Consider the following 23,162-nt stretch of genomic DNA (forward strand, 5'->3'; position numbering starts at 1 on the left):
CCGGGGTTCTGGAGGGTGAGGGCCGGTGTTGAACCCCTCAAGTGCAACTCTTCAGTGTTTTCCGTTTGGCCTGGGGAGTAACAGCTGACTCGCCTCCTCCCGATTTAGGACCAGTGTCGTTTGCAATCAGTGTCGTGTCACGAAGGCATCTGTAGACCACCCAGAATTTGGCTGAAGCTAGGTTGAAGGTTTTTATAGGGGGAAAAGCGTAAAGCGGTCTCTCTGAATTTTCTTAAATAAACGTTTCCCCCTCTTACCCTGCCAGTGGAGGATCTGTCTTACCACAGTGTTCGTCTGCAGGCCCTTGGTGGCTCAGGAGTGTAAGGGCCTGAGCGACCCACAGGTGTCTTCCCACCGGGCCTTTAAAAATGTTTCAAGCCTTCTCTTCCTGCCGGCCCACAAAATGCCACAAGGCCAGACCAAATTCTTTTCACCCGCGTGGCAGCGTGATAGATAAAACACGAGTTTTAGACAGTGGTGGGAAGTTTGCGTTTTATTTTAACTTAGAAAAATAATCAGGAGCAAAACGGACATTACTGACACAGTCCTGTCATAAAACCGTAGCCGTCTGGTTGTAAATTCTAAGTCACTCGAGGAAGATCACGGACCGTTCCGGAAAATCTTCCCGGTAGTCTGCTTTACCAAAGTAAATGTGACCGAGGACCCACCCCTCAGCAGATAGAGAATAAATTAATCCTAGACCGAGGCGCAGAGTGAGCTGGCTGCCGTCCTTGAACCTGAGGAGCTGCTCTCCTCCTGGAACGTGCGGACAGTGAAGCCCAGTGGTGGGCGCATCAGGAGCGTGGCGCAGGCGGTATATAACCACGTAATATGCTTATGTGTAACGTAGTAAACGTAGCTGTGGGTCGTACATGTATATATGGGAAACCCTACGGATGGCCCGCACGGACAGCCCTGCGGCTTCTACGCTGTTTGGTTATAGTGGAGAAAGTCCTGAGCAGGTGTCCCCCAGCGGCCCTCAGCACGGTGACTCCACGTACTCGTTGTCCAGCCCTCGGCGGAACCGCGCGGTCAGGGAGCGGCTGATGACAATCACCCGGGGTGCGATGCAGTCCTCTCTCCTGTGAAGGATGTTCCAGATGAGCATGGCGGCTGCCAGGGTGGCCAGGAGGCAGGCACCAATGTTCAGGTAGCAAGACCAGGACAGGCTGGTGTACGGGCCGATTCTGTAGAACGTCACCAGCCCGATGACCAGGACGAAACCTGCAAGTGAGAGAGGAGAGTTCAGAAAGGCCCGTGTGGAGCCGCAGGACCGGCCGCTCGGTCTGTAGAGCCCTGCGGACACGCAGCCCCTGCTCCCCCTGTGGGCCATCGCCCCTTTGTGTGCCACGCTTCAGCGTGGAGCCGCTTTTCATCGGCCTCTGTGGGCCTTTATGACCTCTGGGGGGCCGTCTAATCCTGGCACGGAACAATTTCCGGGGGCCCCGCGAGAAAGCTGCCTGGTCCCGGCGCACTCTCCCTTTGGTCCAGCAGGGCCGGGCCATTTCCTCTGCGTGAGCTGCTCCCGGCTTGCAGAAATGCTCCATTCGAAAGTAAGGCGTCCCTTACTCTCCCAGTTTGTCGGCTCTTGCCTCAGGGAAACGCGGGTTTCGTGCCTGGGGCCTGCCGCCTAGGATGACAGGACACTGGTGTTTGGTAGAGTTCAGGGCTGAGTCCGGGCCGGGAGCCCCTACGGGCACGAAGGAGAGGCCCCGCCACTCCTTGTGTGGGTCTCCGACCCCTCAGCCAGGAGGCGCCGGATGAGGCCGCAAGGAGGCGTGATGCCGGGCCGGAGCCGTGGCCGGAGTGGCTGGCGTGGCTGGAGAGGGCAGGGAGGGCTGGGCAGAAGCAGGGGCCTGGGCGGCCCTCACCACACGTCTGCTGTGGCGACCTAGGGGAAGCCGTGTCTTGGAACCCAAAGCACCTGACGAGGACAGAGCTTCTTACAGTGATCCGGACGGAACCCTGGGCGCCTGCCGGACTCGCCCGTGTCCCCCGCCCTGGGCTCTGGCCAGGCCAGCCTCCCGCTGCGGTCCCTCCCCCGCCCTGTGCTGTGACATCCGTCCGTCTGTTCCTGTGGTCCCTCCGTCCCCCACAGCCTCCCCTGCTTTCCTCAGGAAACCAGACCCTGCACGACCCCCGTGGCCCCGGAGCTGAGCCGCAGTGGTGCCAGCTCACGGTTCTGGAAACTTACGGGGGCAGGGGTAGGGGGGAGCCAGCTTTCACAAGCAGCATGGTGTCATTATCGCGGCACCTTCCAGAAAGCATGAATTAAACATTGATCCACCCCAGTCGTGTGCTAAACAATAGTGGCAGTGACTAATCTCTGATAATTCTCTGCAGTACTTAGGAGAGCTTTTTATACACAGAAAGCTTCTGGATACTTCCTTTCTGTTAAAAATAACTATTTCTCTTTGTCATGCACACTGACAGAAAGAATCTTCTGGCGTTTCTCTCTCCCGGTGAAGAGTGTATCCCTTGCTCGTCGTTCTGTGGCCCCAAGTTTTGTGTTGTCGGGGAAAGGAGTTCGAGTCTGTGTTTTGTGCCATGACAATGAAAACACTTGGTGTGTGCCCCTCAGTTCTCCGTGTCTCCGGGCATTTTCTGCCGGCGAAGGGAGCTCCTTGTGCACCGTTCTCCACAAGGTCCGGCAGGATGGGGCAAGCAGGGAGCACCGGGAGAGCAGGCGAACGCGCAGGGTCGTGCCTGAGGTCGCCCAGGAGGCACCGGGACGGGTGCGCCCACAGGGCAGGCGGGAGCCTTCTGTAGGGAGCCAGGCCGAGCAGAGGGCACGCCAGCGGGTGGGAAGGGGTTCACCCGAATGGCCGCCGCGGTCCAAGTCTGTGCCCGCCCGTCGCCGGCGTCCGGCGTCCTTGCGCTGCTTATAGGAATGTCTGTAAACCTCTGCTCTGCGGCCTGAGCCCCGGTTCTGCCGCATCATTTGTGGGGGTGGACAGCCCCTCCCCAGCTCCGCGGCTGACTGGGGTCGGCCGACAGCACTGAAGAGTAAGGACGGGTCTGTGAAGTCCGTCGCGAGACATTTCAGGACAGGCCGGTGCAGAGCTGGCCCTGAGCCGGAAGGATCCAGGCCCCCTAGCTCACCGACCCCGGAAGGGAGAAGGCGCCTGTCACTCAGATGTGGGTGCCGGGGCCGCCCGCCTTTGCCAGGCCTCGAGTCTCCGCCCCCGCCCTCTGTTAGGCTGCAGCCACGCTGGCCCCTTTTCACTCCTCCGGGAACCCGGGTTCCAGCCTCTCCGGGCCTTTGCTGGCTCAGCCGGCCCGTGCTGACCCAGCCCTGGGGAGGAAGACTGTGCTCGGAGCTCAGCCCGGACGCCCGGCCTGTCCCCCGCTGTCACCCCTGGGCTGGCGGGAGGCCTCCCGGAGGGCCTTCCAGGAATCACGGAGTGAATTATTTGAGATAAACCAACTAGATCCCGTGGTGCGGAATTAAATGCGGCATGGGCCTCTGGGAAGGAGGCGTGACAAAGAGCGACTTTATAGCACCCAAGCCCGTCGGAGGGATAGGGCCCTTTAGCCGCGATGGCGTTTCTCAGCGTTGGAGCCACAGCGGGACGTGCCAGTTCCCGCTCTGCCCCCTCTGCCGGTTTCCACACGCGTGTGCTGTGCGGAGGCTTGACGCGTCCTCGGGGAGCCGAAGCGGCGCTCTTGTTGGGCTAACCAGGGAGGTGCGCCCTGGCCCAGCACGGTGGGCGCAGGTGGGGGAACGCTGCGCCGGGGAAGCAGGCACGAGCTGGCACAGACCCTCCCGGAGGGTGGCCACCTGTGGACGGGGCACCTCCAGGCACTGAAGACCCTGACTCACGGACCCATCCCCGACGCGTGTGGGCGGAGCGGCCGCCGGCTTCCCACCCCCACCCAGCACCCACGCGCCGTCCGAGCCCCGAGTGGCGGGTGCCCCTCGGGCCCACGCTGGCCGGCCTCACGGGGTGACTGAAATGTATTGTTGCTTATTTTCTCAAGACGAGTGTCGCGTATTTCTGAAAGCAGGGTCGCCGTCTCCTGTTGCCGTCCGAGTCTGTTTCTTTCCCCCTCCCTGGGGCCGTGCGGCCCACCCGATGCTCAGATTCTGGCATCACAGCGTGGAGCCGCCTCCGGTGACGAGTAATGTTTTTCATGTTAGAGATGAAGGAATGGGTGGGGGAGGACAGAGTGAGTAAGGAACAAGAATTCACAGGTGCACCAACGAGCTGCGCGTGGCGCCCACGTCCCGCAGTCGTGGGTGACAGGTGGCAGCTCCGTGTCAACGTGGAGCCTGCCGGACGGAATCTTAGAGTCCGGCCGGCAGTAGGCGGCACCGGGCAGGTTTCGAGCACAGTCCGCGGTGCGTCTCCCCTCTCTGGCTTGGTTCAGAGGCTGCACCTTACTTGGCTCTTTTTTCTAGGAGAAGTGGCCGGGGGGGGGGCGGGGGATTCTATAGTGAAAACCGGTTTAAAAATCTGCGTTGACATGACTCATCCTGTGTAAAGACCAGTTCAACTCAGAACACGTGTGGTCAGAGAAGAGCTTGACTCCCCATCATTAAAAAATGACTTTAGAAAAGCCTCTCCTCAAGCGGGAAGATGCAAAGAACCTGCCAGAACAGCGGTGCAAGCACAGAACCGCGAGAAGTGCCCGAGCCACGCGGGGGGATGTTCTGTCCGGCGGCGTGAGGACAGGTGACCCCATCTGGGTCCCCGGGGGCGGTACGAACCGCACAGACACGAGGACGTGCTGTGTGCCCTGTGTCGGCAGTGGAAAGGATGGGGCACATTAGGCACGTGGCCCTTCATGAAGTTCTCCTGCGGGGCTAGGGGCCCGGGTGTGGGAAGGAGCCCCGGCCCCGCCGGCCTCAAACCACGGGCTTCCCAGCTCTGGCACGTGGTGTGGAGACCCCCTGGGAGTGTCCTGGAGGCGGCTCTCCCAGGACTTGTCAGCGATGGTCACGTCTGTCCAGAAACACACAAACGGGGCGAGTGTGAGCACAGCCTGAATTCTGCATGCGGAGTCAGTTCCATTCTCGCGAATCTGTTTCCAAAGCAAACAGCCGCTTCCTGTGAGCCGGCCACGCGGGCGCTGCGAATCACAGCTCGGCCTGCACGGCGTCCCTTTCCCCTCGCTTCCTTCCTGCCTGCTTCCGAGGGCTGCGGTGCCTGTCACAGGGCCTTCCTGTTGGAGTGACTGTCGAGCACACGCAGGTGGCGTAAGGAGAGACCATGCAGCTGAACCCTGAACCTTCACACAGCACGCCTGCCCCGTGGTGCCTGCGACATAGGTGTCGTGACGGCTTCCAGGGAGACCGTTCCCAGACAAAGAGCACATGGCCCGTCTCGGCACGGCCGCAGCTGGGATGTCCCAGCTTCTGTGAACAGCAGAGTGACGGGGTCCACACGCTCCTTCCTAGAGGGAGGGATTCTGGGAAAGGAAGAGCTGAAGGTTCGACGGGTCCGGTCACCTTTCCACGGAGCTGCAGCTCCCACGCGGCGCCTGGCATGCCAGGGCTGAGGGCGCTGAGGCCCCCAGAGGATGTGGAAGTGAGCGACAAACGCAGGATGCGGTTGGGGTGCAGACCAGCGCTGTGGAGGCAGGGGCCAAAGACAGAAGAGCACTCTGTCCAGACCAAGCCAAGCCCTGTTCTTCGTGAAAAACAAAAACTCAGATATTCCCATGAGAGGATCCCTGAGCCTACGAATGGCAGAATCCCCACCAGCTCACGAGCCGCCAGGACCGACGACATCAGCATTCTCACGGGCACGGGGTGCTCAGTGTGCATGTAAATTTTGCCATCCCAAGAAAAAAAAAATGCTGATTTCCAGAAGCAGAGAGAGGAAGCCAGAGACGCGGGGCCCAGGAGGTTCTGCCATGATTCTGCTCCCAGGGTCGTCCCGCTGGAGTTCCGGAGGCTTTGCGTCTGGAGGAGGAGCGGGCTGGTAAAGGTTGGCGTCCACTGGCCGGGCCACGTGTGCAGGGACCCTGCACTCTGTGCAGTGCCAAGGGACAGAGCATAAGCCTGTGAGCTCCGGGCTGCTCGTCAGCGGCCCAGAGGACGTGAGGAGTCACTGGACAGGGGTCCCGAGGACAGCCTGGTGCTGTCATGAAGGGTTTCAGCACAACGCAGAACACTGGCCTGCGCGAGTCGGTTGTTCATCTGTCCTCAAACTACAGCGTTTCGTGGTGGGATTGTGCTGTACGGAAAACCCTCGGTCTGAAAAAGCTGCAGGGCCTCTCGGATGACAGATGAGGAGGCTGGACTGAGATTCTACAGACGTGGAGATGAGGGGCCACTTAGGATCAAAGCTAATAAATCGTAAACCAGGAGTCACATCAAACGTTACAAAGTCGCGGACGCTTGAGACGGAGGAGAAGCCTTATACCACGGTCGATTTGTCACCAGTGGACCCAAAGCCAGGGAAGTGGGACGCCTGGACTACGGGCCCCGTGCTGGGACGTCACAGAGGGACTGGAGTTTTCCTCAGCGCCCCTGGGCGTCCCCGACACAGTGGGCCCAGCCCGGGTCGGCCGTCGGGGCCCTTGCTGCAGCGCGGGAGGACTTCCCGGTCTCCGGAGGGGCTGGGAGGTGCCGCACATGCTCTCCGGTGAGCAGTGGGGGTGAGGGAGGGGTGTGGAGGAGGGAACAGATGAGTGGCCTAGTCCTTGGGTCCCCCACCGCGTCATCAGGCAAGACAAGAAGCAGAGACTGCTAGCCGAGGGCTCTGGGGACTGGGGCCTCACCCCCAGGAGAGCTCAATGCAGTTATTGCAGGGAGGCCAGCCGCGTGGGACCCCGACGCCAGCCTGAATGTGCACCTGCGGCCACGGTGCTCTGAGACCACTTCCACGACGACCAGGGAGTTGCCCTTCAAAGGTGCAGCTCGACTGAGGAACAGAGCCCTGAATAGCCGTGAGAGTGTCCCACCTGGAAATAATCCGCCTGGGGACAGATTTGGTTGGTTCCTGCACGGCAGCTGGAGCCCGGGGGCCACTGGCACCTCACAAGCCATAGGTGGGGTCAACTTAGGAAAGTTCGGAGCCACCAGCGTTCTGGCAAGGAGGAGACTCCCCTCCCCGGTGCTGGCTGCTCCGGCACGCACGCCAGGCTCCGTGGGGAGTCTTCGGCTGACCCAGGAGCCCTGATGACGCTGCCCTGTGGCATCCCCAGCAGACACGAGGTTGGAGGTCAGGGTAATCACAGTGGCAGGTGTGGCTGAGCCTGCACCTCGGGTCCCAGCTGCCCGAGAGCACAGGGTGAGGTGGCTCATCCAGGGCCTCGGAGCCTGGTGCAGCACCTCAACGCCCAGGAAAAGCCCCGGTATGCTCAGGAACCCTCCAGAGCAAAGGAGCCTCCCTGTGACGCGCCTGGCAGGCAGACCGCCTGCCGAAGCCGCCCTCGACTGTCTTGCTCTGGGTGTCGCTTAGGTGTCTGATGCAGGGTCCGACGGCCACCTGCCTGCGGTCATCAGGCCAGGATGACCATGCGTTTCGTGCACACGAGCAGGGAGACCAGACACGGACAAGCGAGAGAATAAAGGACAGGGGAAGGGTCAGCAGAGCCAGCTGCCAGGAGCCTGTATGGGCACATGGCCATAGTAGGGGGCCGCCCATGGCGGCTGTTCACCCTGGGATGGGGTCCGCCAGGCCGCCACAGCCCCCATGGGAGCTGTTGTCACAGGGAGCACGTGGAGGCCACACGGGGATGTTAAACTTGTGGGCGGAGGTGGAATAAGGGACAGAAAGCGTTTCCAACTCTAAAGCAAATTAGAATTACACGTGGAAAGTTCTACAAGGAGGCGGGAACCTCCCGTGTGGCAGCTGGAGCAGGTGTGAGGGACAGAGCAGCGGACAGGAAGGGAGTCTGGCCCCTGCACGCTCCAGCTCGCCCCGCCGCCCCGCGGACTCGCCTGCACCATCTCTCCCTTCTGCCCACCCTCTGGCCCCGGCACTGGGGACTGAAGGTTCACTTGCATAACAGGTACCAGCAGGCATTTCCCCTCCTGGGACAGGATATCCCGGCGCCCTTCAGTCTCTCCCTGACTGTTTAAAGCAGACCAGAGCACAGGAAAAAACCTAACTCTAAAATTAGCAGCGTGGTGGCAGAAAGGCACACGGCTGCATTCTGTACTGTTTGTCAATGAAACAAGTCTAAACACGGCCAAGTGCATTTCCTTTTTGGGCAAAACAGACCTGTGGGGGTGAGGGCAGGGCGCCACCAGGAGACGCCTGCAGGGGCAGGAGGGGCCCCAGCGCCCCTCGGCGCTCCTGGCTCTTCCCGGCGGCCTCCGCCTGTGTGATGGTCTGTGCGCGGCGGCCCCACGTTCTGGAAACGCCCGGGAGAGAGAGCGCCTGCCCCACAGGCAGGACAGGCCGCGGGGTGGCCTGGGCTGCCGCCAGGCAGCCGGGTTTACCTAACGGGGCCCCCGGGCTGCCTTTTCAAAACTATGTTATCTGGAAACAACACTGTCTTGCTCTGAAGTGAGGGCTCGCAGGAAGTGAGCCGACCATTCGACGCCAAACCTGCCATTTCTCTCCCGTAATTCTAATAAAAGATGCCGTGGTCCGTTTGGGCTGCCACAGGGAGTTACTTCCAGGATCCAGATCTGTCCCTTTCTTTGCTAGGTTGTCACTGAATGTCTGTTCCTAATCTTCCACTTCCTTCTGGGAGGGGTGGAATTTCAGATAAGCTCCCTGTGGTAGGGGTGGGCAGTCTCCACGAGGCCAAGGACCCTGTTTCTGCCTTATGGCTCTAAGGTCAGCAGAGGGCAGAGGGGTAGTTTTCTGAACGGCCACCGTCCTTTGGGATGTCTGTGTTTCTACCCACAGCCGTGGACGAGGCAAAGAGGCCGAGGTGATCAGACATCCCAGCCCACCTGCCTCTTTAATTCTCAAGACCAGCCTGCTGGGGGCAGACAGAGGGGCCGGTGGGCTGGCGGTTTGCCCCGACCCCCACGGATTGCGGGTGGCAGAGCCGGCGTGCATGCCCGGCACCCCTGCCCCAAGGCGACTCCTTCCTGGAAGCCGCCTGGTCGGCCCTCTGTGCTCCCAGGCCCTGTGGGTGACGGGGCCGTGGGGAAGTGACCGGCCCAGGACCACCCGCCTTCTATGAAAAGGCGCAGGAAGGCCTGTTTCCAATTCCCGATTCCCACCCGGGTCACTCGCAGCGTGTGAATTCCTGCCAGTCGGTCAGCTTCCCTCTCCAGAAAGATAAGGGCCGGGGGCCATTATTCCCGGAATGATTCACTTCAGACTTCCTGCCGTTTCTTTCGCCGGGTTTGTTGGAACTGTACCTTCAACTTTGGGGCCTGCTGCAATTCTCTGCTGGCAGGAGAGGCAAGCGGGTCGGCCGATAACGTCCCCACACCCTGGCCACGCCGTCCCCGCTTCGGACCGCGATCGTGCTTTCCCCAGCAGGCAACAGGGGACCTGAACTGCCCCCAGGTCTCGGTGATCAGGAAAACTGAGCTGGCGGCCAGAGCCGAGGGCACACCAGCAGAGAAGCCCCTCTTCTCACCGGGGTCACCTGGACAGCTTCCGTGGCTACCTGCGTGGAACCTCCCAGAAGAGTCGCACTCCTCATTCACGACTCCCACCACCCCTCTCAGCTTTTCAGGACCACGGGCGTGTCCACACCCTCCCTGTCCTGCTACCCCCAACAGCCGCCCCTAAGGCCTCGCCACTCTGCGGCCTCCCGGCCCGCTCCCGTGGCAGCACGGGCGGTGGGCGTGGGTGCCAGGACACGGCGCGTATGCTCGGACACTGGTATCCTCTCTGCTTTTTGCTGCTCACGAAAAAGGGCCTGTAGCTGAGCCAGGCCGGAACCACGAGCTTGCCCAGACCTCCCCGCTAGCACAATGTGAGCGGGGAAGGCAGAGGCGTGGGCTCAGGTGGGGGCTCTCACCCTGCCTGTGCCAGGCTGCTGCACTGTTGTGGGAGGACCGTGAGCCCAGACCACCAGCCACACCGGCTGCGTGGTCCCAGACTGTGGGAAGCAGAGCAGGTCACTCTAGAGCCTCAGCAGCCGGTGTTAAAATGGAAAAAGGCAGGAGCTCAGGAGTGAACAGAAATACCCATCTGGATGCTTCCTGTGTCTTCACTTCCCCATGCGCGTTTTTGTGTCATTTCCACCCCAGCGACGGGCCAGAGGGTGACCCACATGGGTTGTGGTGACAGGAGAAGGCCACAGTGGGCCCAGCAGCCCCCACGAGCTGAGGGTGCAGTCGCTCTGCCTGCCCGGGGCCCGAGGCTACTTACTCGCCAGCTGGAACGCGGCGGCCATGGCCTCCTCCCAGCACTGTGAATCGGGCGACATCAGGGGCAGGCCCGTCAGACCCAGGACGAAGGTGAGCTGGCCCGCAGCAAGTGCCGCCGTGGCCACCAGGTTGCAGGCGCGCATCATGTCAAACTGCACTGTGAGAACGACAGGGGGAGACAGGTGGTCAGCTCAGGTCGGGACTCCACGTGTGCCCGGAGCCCCGCGGCCCTCTCTCCCTGGCTCCTAGCTCTCCACTCCCCTCGCGCCCCAGGCCCGGGAGCCAGACGCACGGGGGATGCACCACAGACGGGGTCAGGGCTGCGGTGCTGCCTCGAGAGGCCCGTGGAGAGACCTCCCCACGTGCCGGGCAGCAGAGCGCCGGCCTGCAAGAGTGCGCCCGCCGTGAAGCCGGACCCCTACCACACGGAGCCCCCGCCACGAGAGCAGAGGACCGGCCCCATCGGGCCCCAGCCCACGGTGGTATCTGTGACTCTCCCACGGGTGGGCAGGCGGCCTTCAAATTTCGCAGCCGAGGAGCCCAGAGGGAACAGGGCCGCTCCTGCCCACTGTGTGTCCAGCGGCTTCCTCCTTGCCATTGTCCCTGAGCGCAGACCCGGGCAGCGCTGTAGCAGTCAGGGTGGCCCTGCGGGCAGAGAGGCTTCTGAAAGGAGAAGAGGAGGGAGGGGCCGCGGGAGGATGACAGTCCCCACGGCTGAACACCTTCCGGAGCCGGCAGCTGCCTTTGACCTGGCTTGCTGTGTAGATGAGCTGTGTAGACGGTGAGCGTGGCCGGTTATGCCCTCCCACAGGGAAGACACCGCTCTCTTGCCCTGTGGGCTGACAGCTCACACACCGTGTGTTTCAAAGTCGCCTCGAAAAAGTCCCTGCGGTTGCTAGAAGGCCTGACGCCCCTCTGACCCAGTAAATGGCAGAGGTGCCAGAGGCCGGACCCGGCGAGTGGGAACTCCTGGTGCAGAGGGAGGCACCGGCACCAGCACCGGCACCGGCACCCGCACTTCCTCGCCTGCTCCCTGGGCTGCGAGCCAGGCTTCAGGCCGATTTGCTCGAACCTTCCTGGCTGCCCACACAGTCTTCGGGGCACAACCCAAGTCGCGGCCAGCCTGACCAGTGGCCACACGTGCGTGCAGGAGACCAGATGGGCCCTGCTGTGCGGACGGAACGGGCTCCAGGCGGGTCCTTCCCGTGCACTGGAAGACTGGCCGGCCTCCCTTCCCGTGGAGGCCCCGCTCTTCGTATGCTCTCTGGGGGGGTCTTCCCGCTCTGTGTTCTTTGCTGTTACTTATACCGATAACGTGACCACACACAAGTTTCTTCCACGCTAAAAGGCGGTCGAACGCGGGAGGTGGGGGTGACCTCAGAGACGAGGGGCGGTAAACACGATGGGCACTAACAGCCCAGGACAGCGGGCATTCCGGTTCAGAGCCAGACCCGGGGGAGGTAAGGCTGGAGGTACACAGAGGAGAGTGGCCTGCGTGGCCCCGGGAGCCAGGGCCCTGCCCTCCCGCTCGCCCACCCCCAGCTCTCTGTCCCAGTGCACTGCCCGCGGCCCCGCGTGCCGCCCCCACCCCCTCAGCCTCTGCCCCCGTGGACGTGAGGATGTAGGCCAGAGGGTACAGCACCGACTGCCCGAGCCCACTCCCCTGACCAGCCGCGGGGGACCTGCCCGGCAGGCGTCCGCCACGCCCGGGGTACGTGACCTCGTGCATAGCCTGGGCAGCGGCACCCAGCAGAACTGTGACATGAGAGACTGAGGCCGGGCAGTGTGATGCGCACAGTTGCGCCTGGGGCCCCGGAGCCGTACATGTTTACCCGTGCTGCGCCTCGCTTCAGAAAAAGGCTAGGGTGCTGGACGGAATGCCTGGAATCCGGAGCTGTGAAACACGCGCAGAGAGCCACGCTGCCAGGGACTTGGGTTGTGAGGTCTCCGTGGGAGCTAGGGGAGGACCTCGGGGATGATGCGTCCCCACATCGCCTCACGGGGACAAAAGCCACCTGAGCAGTGGTCCTGGAGGACAGGACCCCGTGTACATGGGGGGCCAGCCCCGGAGTCCCCGACCCGGCACACTTGGGACACCCTGCAGCGGGGTCCCCTGACCCGTCATGGCGGGTGGTCCCTTGCCGTGCTCACTCCGTGAGCGCAGAGTGGCTCTTACCGGGCCACGCAGGGGCCCCCAGAGCAGAGCGGACGAGCGTGTCTGCCATCGGCCCACCTGCCTCAACGTCTGAAGTCTCTCGGGCCCCGAGAAGGGAGCTCGGAGCAGATTGAGTCCGGCCTGACGCCACACACGCCTGCCTGTCGCGGACGGAGACGGCCACGGAGCCTGCAGGTGTTCAGGGCTGAGCTGGCAGGTGCTGGCGGAGCGCCGCTGCTCCCTCCTGCGCCCAGCGGAGCCGCACGCCGGGTGCTGGTGTGACGGGTGGCGGGCGTGGGCCGGGAGATGAGGTGCCAGAGCCCCCGAAGGAGCGCCGGGCAGCGCGCAGTCCGCCCGGTCGCCGCTCCTGCTGCCCTGCGCTCGCGCCCTGGGGCAGGTGAGAAGCGTGTCAGCAGCTCAGTCTCCCTCACGAGAAGCTTCCATGGCCTTTCCCTCGTTTGCGGCGAATATTTGACACTCGTGTCGGTTAAGGATTAGCTCCACAGATGCCGTACCCGTGGGAGGATGTCCTAGAAGTCTTACGAGTTGCTGATCAGGTTGTCGGGGGATGCAGGCGGCTGGCCGGGTGGGAAGGGGGTCTGGAGGCAGAGCACGTCCCAACCCGTGAATCCTCCTCCTGGCCTCGGCAAGGGGACAGAGGGTCTGGACGCCCAGGGCAGGCACCAGCTGGAGCTTGAGGCCCGGGCAGGGGCTGGGTGATGTGGGCTGCCTCTGGGCCAGGGGTGCTCTGTGGGCCAGGACAACCTCAGAACCCAAGAGGCCTGCTCTCCGCCAGCCAGTCTCCTGGCACCCAAGTTCAACTGCACGGAGTTTTGAGAGCTTGCGGAAAAGTTTGAAATTCCTGCTTGTGGCGGAGGGGGAGGGGCTGACAGGCACAGCCCCCCCCGCCAGAAGACCCCCCAGACCCAGAGGAAGGGGCTCTGAGCCGAAAAACTGGGGTGGCCTCCCCACAGGGACCTTGGTGGAGCACGTGCCTCTTGCAGCCTCTGTCTCTGCCTGTGGAATGGGACCCCACCCCTACCCCGGCCCCTGAGCCGGGCAGGGCCCCCGGCACGTGGCAGGTGGGGGTAGTCACCGATGAGGACTCTGGGGACACCCTCTGAGAGCAGTTACAAAACCCCCACCGAAGCCTCACGTTCTCTAAAGGACCAGCTCGAGTTCGGTCTCCTGCTGATCTTGGAGTTAGACCCTCAGCAGCAGCTTTACAGGGTCCACTCCGGAAGACCTCTGCCTGTCAGCCACTGTGACCACATAGGTGACACATTAGGTGACAAGTGTCTTACACCTGTGAGCCCTTTGCTCCCCTACCCTCAAACCTGACCCCACGGTCAAAGTCCTGTTCCCACCTTCCAGAGTGGTGAACAGACCGGCCGCGGGCCACCAGCTGGGGCGGGGACAAACCGGTGAGGGGCTCTGCTCTCCAGAGCCACTGTCCTGAGCCCCTTCCCTGCCCCCAGGCTGGTCCCCTCCCAGAGGTCCTGTCTGCCATCTGACCCGAGTCACTGCCTGAACGACTCTGTCAGTCCGTGGAATGAAGTCAGAACTCAGCCGTGTTTTTAAGCTTCTTGCTTATTTCACTCACTAACAATCTGTATTTTCCATGAAGGAAAGTGTATTTTCCTTGATTTCGTTAACGTATCTGCCCCATAGCTTTGCATAAAGGCAGAGAAAAGCCCCATGCTCTCCCAAGAATTCCACCCAAAAGGAGCCAGAGTCAGGTCTGGCTCAGCAGAACTGTGGCCGGGGCTCCCCTGGAGGGTGGGTGCAGAGCTCGGGGTTTGCCCGGGTCCCCATCACCAGACGCGCGCCCCATGCCCACGACGTGCCCCGACCGTTCTAAAGGAGACGGAGAAGTCGGCAGACTTACGTTTGACGGTGCCTCGAGCCTCCTGGAAGCCTGCCGCCTCGGAGCCCCAGCCCAGGGCCTCACAGTCTCTGGCGTCCACCGGCCCCGGCCGGGCCCCGGGGCTCGGCCCTCCCCGGGTCCCATCTGCCAGCCAGCAGGACTTCCACAGCCCCACGCTCCGCCTGCGCCCGTCCTCCAGCGTCTGGTACACCCAGTTGGGGGTGAAGGCCGCCGCGTTGTTGAGGACAAGAGAGACCAGGGCCACCAGCACCGCTGTGGCCACCAGTTTCTGAACAGTCATCGCTGACTGCCGGTGCCGTCCGCTTGTCCTGGAGAAAGTCCCAGCCCCGGTCAGTCGCTGTGGCCAGGGAGAGCCGAGACCAGCTAGGGGCTGCTAGAGGACATCACCGCTCATTCTCAGAGGCGTCTGGAAGGCCCATGTGACAGGTGCCGGTGAGCCCACCTGGGCCCGTCCTTACCCTCCCTCCTGCACCTGGAGCAGGGCCAGGCCCCAGCTGCAGCCAGCCTCTCCGCCCATCCCGGGGAGGGATCCGGGGCGCCAGCAACAGTCCAGAGTGGTGCGTGCGCCGTCTTCCTGAGAAGCTAGGCCTCTCCTCCCCGTGAGCCACCGGAGAGGCGGGCGGCGACGTGGGGGTATGTCCCGCCTGGCTCCCTAGAACCAGCTCCTCGGAGCAAACCCAGCAGCCGGGCTCCGAGCGGGGCCGGTTCAGCTGTGCCGGAGCGCTTCAGCCTCTGGCTGCCCGAGCCCCTGCCCTGTGCCTCCGCCACGGAACAGCCGGTCCTGGAAGGCAGAGGGCCTGCTGCGGGGAAGTGCCTGTGCGTCTGTGTGTGTGCGGCGCGCGCGTGTGTCCCCCCCTCGGCAGAGAGGAAATGGTTGTTTTTGAGGCTGTTTTTTGTGAGCTGGATGGAGGGCGTAGCCAACTGCAACAAAGAGCGGCAAGGCTGCTGCAACCAGACGCCGACAGGACACGTTTCCTGAGAGGAGAGCGGGGGGCTTCTGAAGCCCTGCTCCGGGGCCCTCCTCCCCTGCCCTCCCGGAGCAGGCCCACGGTCACGCCAGCCTCGCACTCGGGCACCACGAAGCAGCCACGGCGGCAGATAACCGCCCGGAGCATGAGCCCCTGCGCTGGGCCTGGGGACATCTGCACCTAGCTCAGGACGGCCAGGGTTCTGGTGGCCAGTCACCGGCTCTAGGGACTTGCCGGCCGTTCCCCCAGCGCGTAGGTACCGGCAACCCACAGTGTCCCAGCCCTCGTCGTGGCAGTTCACAGACGGTGGAGGAAATGGCCGGGCGTGGTAGAGAGGCCTCCTGACACAGGCCTTTGCCTGCCTGGATCGGGGCCACACCTGCAGACCTGCCGGGCCAGAGCATTGTCCTGGACGTGCAAGAAGGTGGGCTTCTGGACGTGCAGGGCAGGTGCCCCACCGAGGCCCGAGGGCAGAGGGCACGTCCCTGCCGAGGGGGCTGCAGCCCCTCTGCGTGTGCAGATACTCGGGGGAGGCCGTGCCACCCCACTGGAGAACCCCGTGCCCGACCGGGGCCCCGGAGCAGCTGTGCACAGAGAGAGCGGTGCCCGCGCCCCCCTCTACAAACACACGTATCCTGGACGTCGCGTGGGGAAAGCCCTCGGGCCCCTCTGGCTGCTCGCCGCCTTCACTAGCTGCCCGGCCAGCACCGGGCACCCTCGTTATGGGAGAGGAGGCCACACACCTGCGAGAGGGGCCCGACAACCTGGAGAGGGACGGGCTCGGTCCCCTCGGCTTGGCCCTGTCGGCACCTGGGACGCCTGTGCCCTGCTCGCCTGCCGCTTCTGGAGCTCTGGAGAGTTCCAACGACTTCGCCACCTCATGTCCTGGAAGCCTCGGCCCCTTGTGTGTGTGTGCGCAGGGGGAGGGGGGTTCAGTTTTACCGTTCATTCGATGGCAAGCGGTCATCGTGAGATTAGTAACCGTTGTGTTCAAAAAGTACATTCAAGCTTGCCGCGCCGTCAGTCTCAAGGACGGTCAGGTACCTAGAGTCACAGACTTTCCCCACATGACCCGTCATGTCAATCAGACTTAGTTTGTCACCAGCGTTGATAAAAGCAGACCCAGGGAGAGAAGTCGGTCTGGGGTCACGTGCATGGTTTTAACGTGGCGAGTGCTTAGGCTGCGCTGATTATCGCAACATCAGGATGGCGGGAACAGTCACAGCCCCCCCGACTTTGCATCCCATTCTTGTGGGGGGGGGGGCCCTGTGCCTGCTGCCTCGGGGAGCCCCACGCCACCAAGCCTATGACCCTGAAAGGTGGTTGGGGGAGGGATGGGCAGGTCCTTGGAGAATCATAAGTCTCAAGACAACGTCTGTGCTTTGGGTCCCTGATGGGCTTTGCTCGTGTCACAGCACGTGTCCTTTGTAGCAAATGTGCCGGCTGACTTCTTCCCACCTGCCTTCTTTCCTTGGCTTGTGTTCTCTCCCGCCTCTGCTCCGGCCTCCCGGAGGCTGGGGGGGGGGGGGGCAGGGTCCTGTCTGCCCTCCAGGGGCACCCCTAGCCCTCCGCCTATGGCCCCTTTCTCCAAGGTCTGGGACCAGCGTGTAATTCCAAGTCCCTGAGCACATGGTACAGGGGTCACCTCGCCAAGGCACCTCTCCCCCGTCTTCCTTTAGAAGGGATCAGTCCCCTCCCCCTCATTTATTTAGGTCACTTCTCCCAGGGTGGACTTTGGTGGCTACTGGGTCAGCTCCCTCCAGCCCCTCTACCAGGTGAGGCAGGGAGGCCCAGGCCACTCACTGGGTCCTCCTATCAGGCCATCGGCCATCTGGCCCTGCCCACAGAGGACCCTCCTCAGCCACCCGTGGGACCGCGGGGCCCACCCTGGGCACCCAAACCCCCAAGGGCCCTCCCTGTGCCCCAGAGCTGCTTGCGCCGGGCACTGTGGCGGGAGCTAAGAGCGGCGAAGCCGGGGCTGCTGGGTGCACCGGGAGGCCGTGAACCCTGCAAGCCTGAGGGGCAGGCCCGAGAAGAGGGGCCTCGGGGGCCAGTTCCGGTAGCTCTTCCAAGAGAGGCCGTCTTGAGGCCAGGCCCCTCGGCAGGCGGCCCGTGTGCCTTGGCGTCAGCGTCTCTCATGTTGATGAAGTGCAGATGTGAGCGCGTCGTGGCGGGGACGACAGGAAGCGCGGAGCTGCAGCAGGCTGGCCGCTGTCCAAAGCCCAGGGCCCCCGGTCCTGCGTGCAGGCCGGTGGCGGGGCTCCCGGGCCCACAGCCTCAGCCCCGCGGCCAGGGCTCGGGCTGTCCTCCCGACACATGCTTGTCCCCTGCTCGTGCGTACGCCCTGCCGGACCCCTCTAGCCTAGGAGTGCACCGGAAACCGAGTCGGGAAAGAGCTGAGATGGGCCGCCGGGTTCCTTTGCTTCTTTGGGTTTTGCCCCTCCATCATACGCAGATGGCAGCCATCTGTGCTCACAACTCGGCAGAGGGTGGGGACACACGAGGACCCCGGGCCCCGGCCCACCCCCACGCTGGTCTCAGCCTCGGGTGGAGAGTACGTTAAAGAAGGCTCTGATGTGGAACGCGTCCGGAAGGGAGGGGGAGCCTGTTTCCATCCAGTACCTCGCGGCGGCCCTGGCTCGTCCGCCTGGCGGAGGAGGGGCAGCGACTCCATCAGTTCCGTGAGCCGGAAGAGAGCTCCTGCGCTCTGACTGCGACCACCAGGCTCACCGGTCACCGCCGGCCCTCCTGGAACCCCGGCCACGTGCTCACGTGCCTCTGCTGACAGGAGGTTCTGCCCTGACAAGCGTCCCCTCCCTCCCCGTTCCTCAGCAGTCCCGCTCTTCACAGGCAAGGCTGCGGTTAGATGCACTGACCACACAGCCGGGGGCCCCAGGGGCGCCGCAGACCCAGCCGCCCCCTCCTTGCCCGCGCTGTGCAGAGAGGATCTGAGTGCAGGGTGCACAGCGCCAGGACCCCTGAATTCTATTGTTTCCCAAGGTGGGAGGGGGAAGCTACCTCAAGGCAGAAGTTTCTAGACCCAGGGAGGGCAGGAGCCCCAGGTCATTGTCGGCAGGAGAGAGGTTGCTGGAAGGTTAAGGTGGGGGGTGGGACCCATGCCTCCGAACCTCCCCTCCTTGGGGCTGCGTGAGGTCCGGGGGATGTGCTGGGACCCCTGCCTCTGTTCAGCCCAGGTGAGGGGCCCTCCGACCCCACGCTGGGCATCGTGCACTGGTCCTCAGTCCATCAGGCTTGGGGCCCCGCACCCCCTTCCCCAGGCCCCTGGGGTGTGAAGGTTCTACGGTCCCCCCTCCCTGTGGCCTTTGCCCTTCTTCCTCGGCCCAGCTGAGGGCACGGACAGGTGTGTTCCAGAGGAGCATTTGCACAGCAGAAGGCCATCAAGGCAGGGAGGAAAACGTCCTGAGCACGTCCCTGGCCCTGTCGGCTGCAGAGGACACGCAGGTGGCCTTCAGCCCCGGGAAGAGTCGGGGCCCCGGTTTGCCGTATCGCTGTGCCGAGGAAGCCCGTCCGGCACGCGTCTCTGTGGGGCTGGTGGCGCGAGGGCCCCAAGCTGACACGGCTGCCGTGTCCCCCGCACAGCGAGGCAGTCTGGGAGAACATGGCCCGCGTGTGCGTGAAGACCCAGCGGCTGGACGTCGCCAAGGTGTGCCTGGGGAACATGGGCCACGCTCGTGGAGCCCGAGCGCTGCGCGAGGCCGAGCAGGAGCCAGAGCTGGAGGCCAGGGTGGCCGTGCTGGCCATACAGCTGGGCATGCTGGTGAGTCCGGCAAAGCCCCAGGGCGGGCGGGCGGCGCAAGGGCGGGGGGGCTGCCCTGCGGCAGAGGTAGGGTTGCGGCTGGCCCCACTGGGGAGGCCATGGCATCTGCTCCTCTGGGTCACTAGCTTCCGCCAGAAAGCAGAGCGAGGCCCCTGAGGCGCCACCAAGGCCTGTGTCCTCCTCCGCTGTCCTCCCCGTCTCAGGCACGTGCGTGAAACTCCCAGGCCGTCATGCACCTGGGAGACCAGGTGGGGTTGGGGTCCGCAGGACGGTGCAGCAGGTGGGGTCTCCTCCCCGGCTTGCAGGGGCAGCCCCCCAGCCTTCCTGGCGGATGCTTCCTCCCCACGGGACACACTGCCACGCTGGCCTGGGCATCGCCGCCCCCAGGGGACACCAGCAGGCTTCCTGGAGCCCGAGGGCCCACGCTCGCTCTCCCCTCTCCAGGAGGACGCCGAGCAGCTGTACCGGAAGTGCGGCCGCTACGACCTCCTCAACAAGCTGTACCAGGCGTCCGACCAGTGGCAGAAGGCCGTGGAGGCAGCGGAACTGCGGGACCGCATCCACCTGCGCACCACCTACTACAACTACGCCAGGCACCTGGAGGCCAGCGCCGACCGCAGCCTGGCCCTCAGCCAGTGAGTGAGGGCCCGCAGGGAGGGCCGGGACGGGCCCCTGTTCCCCTGCTCCCTCGCCAGTGAGCGAGGGCCCGCGGGGAGGGCCGGGAGGGGCCCGCATGCCCCTGCTTCATTTTCTGCCCCGGGGAGGGCCTTGGAGGTGCTCAGAAGAAGCTTGTAGGCTGAGGCACCGCCTCAGAGCAGGTGGCAGCCTTCTGGGTGGGAGGCTCCGCAGGGCAGCTGGAGCTCAGTCTCGTCAGAACCTCAGGCCCCCGAGCGTCTCGCGCTGGGCTCCGGTCTCCGGGCCTGGGGTCGCCGGCAGCGCTGAGACCACGGGAGGAGCCACTGCCCCGCTGGCCTTGCAGCTACGAGAAGTCGGACACCCACCGCTTCGAGGTGCCCAGGATGCTCTCGGAGGACCCACAGTCCCTGGAGCTCTACGTCAATAAGATGAAGGACAAGTGAGTGTCGCCGCCAGGTGGTGGGCAGACGCAGGGTTGGCCGTGGTGCCCAGGGGCATCCTGCCGCTGCTTCCGTAGGGTGGGTGGCGGGGTGGGCGGAGCATGAGGCATCCGTGCTCTCCTGCAGAGCTGCGCCCTCCTGGCTGCCGGTGGCGCTGGGGTCCCGGGGCTCCTTTCCAGGGTGTGCAGGCCCTGAAGGGGATCGTGGGCTCCCCCCAGGACCCTGTGGAGGTGGTGGGCCCAGTACCTGGAGAGCCAGGCAGAGATGGACGCCGCACTGCACTACTACGAGCTGGCACAGGACTACTTCTCCCTGGTCCGCATCCACTGCTTCCAGGGCAACATCCAGAAGGTAGACGCCTCTGGGGCGCCTGGGGGCTCAGTCGGGTAAGCCTCCTATCTCGGCTCAGGTCATGATCTCATGGTTCGTGGGGTCCAGCCTCGCGTCGGGCTCTGTGCTGACGGCTCGGAGCCTGGAGCCTGCTTCCGATTCTGTGTCTCCCTCTCTCTCTCTGCCCCTCCCCTGCTCACTCTCTGCATCTCTCACTCTCTCAAAAATAAATAATCATTAAAAAAAATAATAAAGAAGGTCGGAGGGGGCAGGGGGCAGGCCTGCCGGGCGTGGGGAGGCAGAGACATGGCCCCAGGGCTCCCTGCTCTCTTTCCAGGCTGCTGAGATCGCAAATGAGAGCGGAAACTGGGCCGCGTCCTATCATCTGGCCCGCCAGTACGAGAGTCAGGAGGAGGTGAGGCAGGCAGTGCACTTCTACGCGCGCGCACAGGCCTTCAACAACGCCATCCGCCTGTGCAAGGTAGGCAGCCGGCCGGCGTGCAGCCCCCGGTGGCTAAAGCCTGGCAGGTGGGAGGCTCCGTCCAGGTCACTTCAGAAAGAGGAGGGAGTTGTATCGCGAGGCCCTATTCCCCACCCCGGCCTGTTTCCACCACGCCCGCCTCACTCTGGGCGCCGGGAGCATCCGCCCCCCCATCCGCCTGCCACAGCCTCCTTGGCGGTGTTTGCAAAAGCGAGCACTCAGGCTGGCTTGGCGCTTGGGGCCTGTGCACAGCAAGAAGGGACATTCTGAGTGGGCGAGAGTGCCCCCGCCCAGCCTGGAGAGCCCTCGTGTCAGATAGGTCCTACAACATTGTTAATAGGAAGAGAAGGGAGCCCCCCCAGAATTCTGTGTGCGGACCCGGGGAGACATTTGACACTGGAAACCACAGTCATGTAGACCAACAGCGTGCCGGGCAGGGGCGGTGGGCTCCTCGGGCGCCCTCAGCACAGTGCACAGGAGGCCCTGGCGACCCCGTCCCCGCAGGAGAACGGCCTGAACGACCAGCTCATGAACCTGGCCCTGCTGAGCTCCCCCGAGGACATGACGGAGGCGGCGCTCTACTACGAGGACAAGGGCGAGCACGTGGACAGGGCGGTGATGCTGTACCACAAGGTGAGCCAGCGGCCGGGTACCCCGGGGCCTGCCGCCGTGCCGGGGGTGCCACTCGGGCGTTCTCGGGACCTGGGGCCTGGGCGGCCGCTCAGAGTGCCCCGCCATCCACAGGCCGGCCACTTCTCCAAGGCTCTGGAGCTGGCCTTCGCCACCCAGCAGTTTGTGGCCCTGCAGCTCATAGCGGAGGACCTGGACGAGAGGTCGGACCCTGCCCTCCTGGCCCGCTGCTCGGACTTCTTCCTTGAGCACAATCAGTATGAGAAGGCGGTGGAGCTGCTCCTGGCCGCAAAGAAGGTACGGCCTGGGGCCCCCGCGTGGCGCCCACTCAGGCACCGAAGCCCGGGGCCACCTTTTCCAGACACGGTGGATGTAGCTTTGCCGTCTCTCATGGTTACGGTTTCACAAGAAGGCTGTGGCTCTGGCCTGTCCTGGGGGTGTTGGAGCCTGGGAACGGGCTCACCCGTGCAGCCCCTTCGTGAGTCTTCACGTCGTAACCAGGGCGGCATGCTCGTCCTTTCCGTGTGTGCGGCAAACACACGTGACATCAGATTTAGCATCTTAGCTATTTTCTAAGTGTGTTTAAAAAGTTTTTTAGCTTTATTTATTTGAGAGAGAGAGAAAGAGACAGAGCATTCACACGCAGGAGGGGCAGAGAGAGAGAGAGAGAGAGAGAGAGAGAGAGGAGAGAATCCCAAGCAGGCTCCGTGCTGTCAGGGCCCAACATGGGGCTCAAACTCACGAATCATGAGATAATGGCCTGAGCCAAAACTAAGAGTCAGACACTTAGGCAACTGAGCCCCCCGGTACCCTGCTCTTTCTGAGTGTCAAGTGCGTTGACATTGTGGTGCAGTCTCCACGTACCTCCTTTCATCTTGCAAAACCAAAGCTCTGTCCCCCTGAAATGCCAGCTGCCCATCCTCCCCTAGCCCCGGCACCCACCGTCTACCTCCTGTGTCTATGAAATGACGACTCCGGAGACCACACGTAAGTGGAATCGTACAGGATCTGCCCTCACGGGTCTGGTTTGTTTCACTGAGTGTCGTACCGTCAAGGTTCATCGGTGCTGTAGCAGGTGTCAGAACCTCCTTCCTTTTTCAGGCCAAGTAGTACTCCATTCCACATAGGCAGTGCCATGCGTTTCCCTGCCTTCAGACACTGGCTCGCCTCCACCTCTTGGCTCCTGTGAATACTGCTGCTGTGAACATGGGTGTACAAATCTCTCTCCAACCCTGCTTTCAATTCCTGCAGGCATTTACCCAGAAACAGAATTACCAGACTATCTGGCAACTCGGTTCTAGTTTTTTGAGGACCCTCCAGAACGTCTTCCACAGCCGCTGCCCCGGTTTTCATTGCCAGCAGCCATGCACAGGGCTCCCATCCTGCCACGTCCTAACCGTCACTTGTTGGTAGCACTCTCAGGCGTGTTGCAGCCATACTCTATGTAGAAGGCTTGTCCCTGATAGCCACTGAATGGAGATGAAGAAAACTGTTAGCCATGGGAAATCAGCCTGTCCAAATTGAAAGTTATTTCTTCCTGAAGCCAGAATTGTGCTTGTAGCTTCGTGCCTCCCTGGTGAGCGACACGAGAATTCTCGCCCAAGTAAGAGGCACGT

The 23,162-nt window shown here is 63.2% G+C and overlaps 2 protein-coding genes and 1 non-coding gene across 6 annotated transcripts in view; 1 reads left to right on the plus strand and 2 right to left on the minus strand.

Moving 5' to 3' along the window:
* Positions 1 to 23,162, plus strand: part of IFT140 (intraflagellar transport 140) — a 79,896-nt gene that overhangs the window by 43,762 nt on the left and 12,972 nt on the right. For all 4 annotated transcript variants that reach the window (XM_043561035.1, XM_043561037.1, XM_043561034.1 and 1 more), the window contains 7 exons: positions 18,852 to 19,029; positions 19,474 to 19,664; positions 20,009 to 20,104; positions 20,324 to 20,456; positions 20,773 to 20,916; positions 21,421 to 21,549; positions 21,661 to 21,843. In XM_043561035.1, the coding sequence (XP_043416970.1) occupies positions 18,852 to 19,029; positions 19,474 to 19,664; positions 20,009 to 20,104; positions 20,324 to 20,456; positions 20,773 to 20,916; positions 21,421 to 21,549; positions 21,661 to 21,843 (1,054 nt within the window). The remainder of the gene's footprint in view (positions 1 to 18,851; positions 19,030 to 19,473; positions 19,665 to 20,008; positions 20,105 to 20,323; positions 20,457 to 20,772; positions 20,917 to 21,420; positions 21,550 to 21,660; positions 21,844 to 23,162) is intronic.
* TMEM204 (transmembrane protein 204) lies at positions 479 to 15,569 on the minus strand. Its single transcript, XM_043561043.1, has 3 exons — positions 14,284 to 15,569; positions 10,242 to 10,397; positions 479 to 1,224 (listed from the first exon to the last, which is right to left on the minus strand). Exons 1-3 carry the CDS (start codon positions 14,561 to 14,563, stop codon positions 980 to 982), a joined length of 681 nt encoding a protein of 226 aa, XP_043416978.1. The 5' UTR covers positions 14,564 to 15,569; the 3' UTR covers positions 479 to 979.
* Positions 16,345 to 16,476, minus strand: LOC122472110. Its single transcript, XR_006294358.1, has one exon. It is a non-coding gene; the product is annotated as a small nucleolar RNA SNORA72 (small nucleolar RNA).

This window comes from Prionailurus bengalensis, chromosome E3, assembly GCF_016509475.1.
Source record: "Prionailurus bengalensis isolate Pbe53 chromosome E3, Fcat_Pben_1.1_paternal_pri, whole genome shotgun sequence".
Classification (NCBI taxonomy): domain Eukaryota; kingdom Metazoa; phylum Chordata; class Mammalia; order Carnivora; family Felidae; genus Prionailurus; species Prionailurus bengalensis.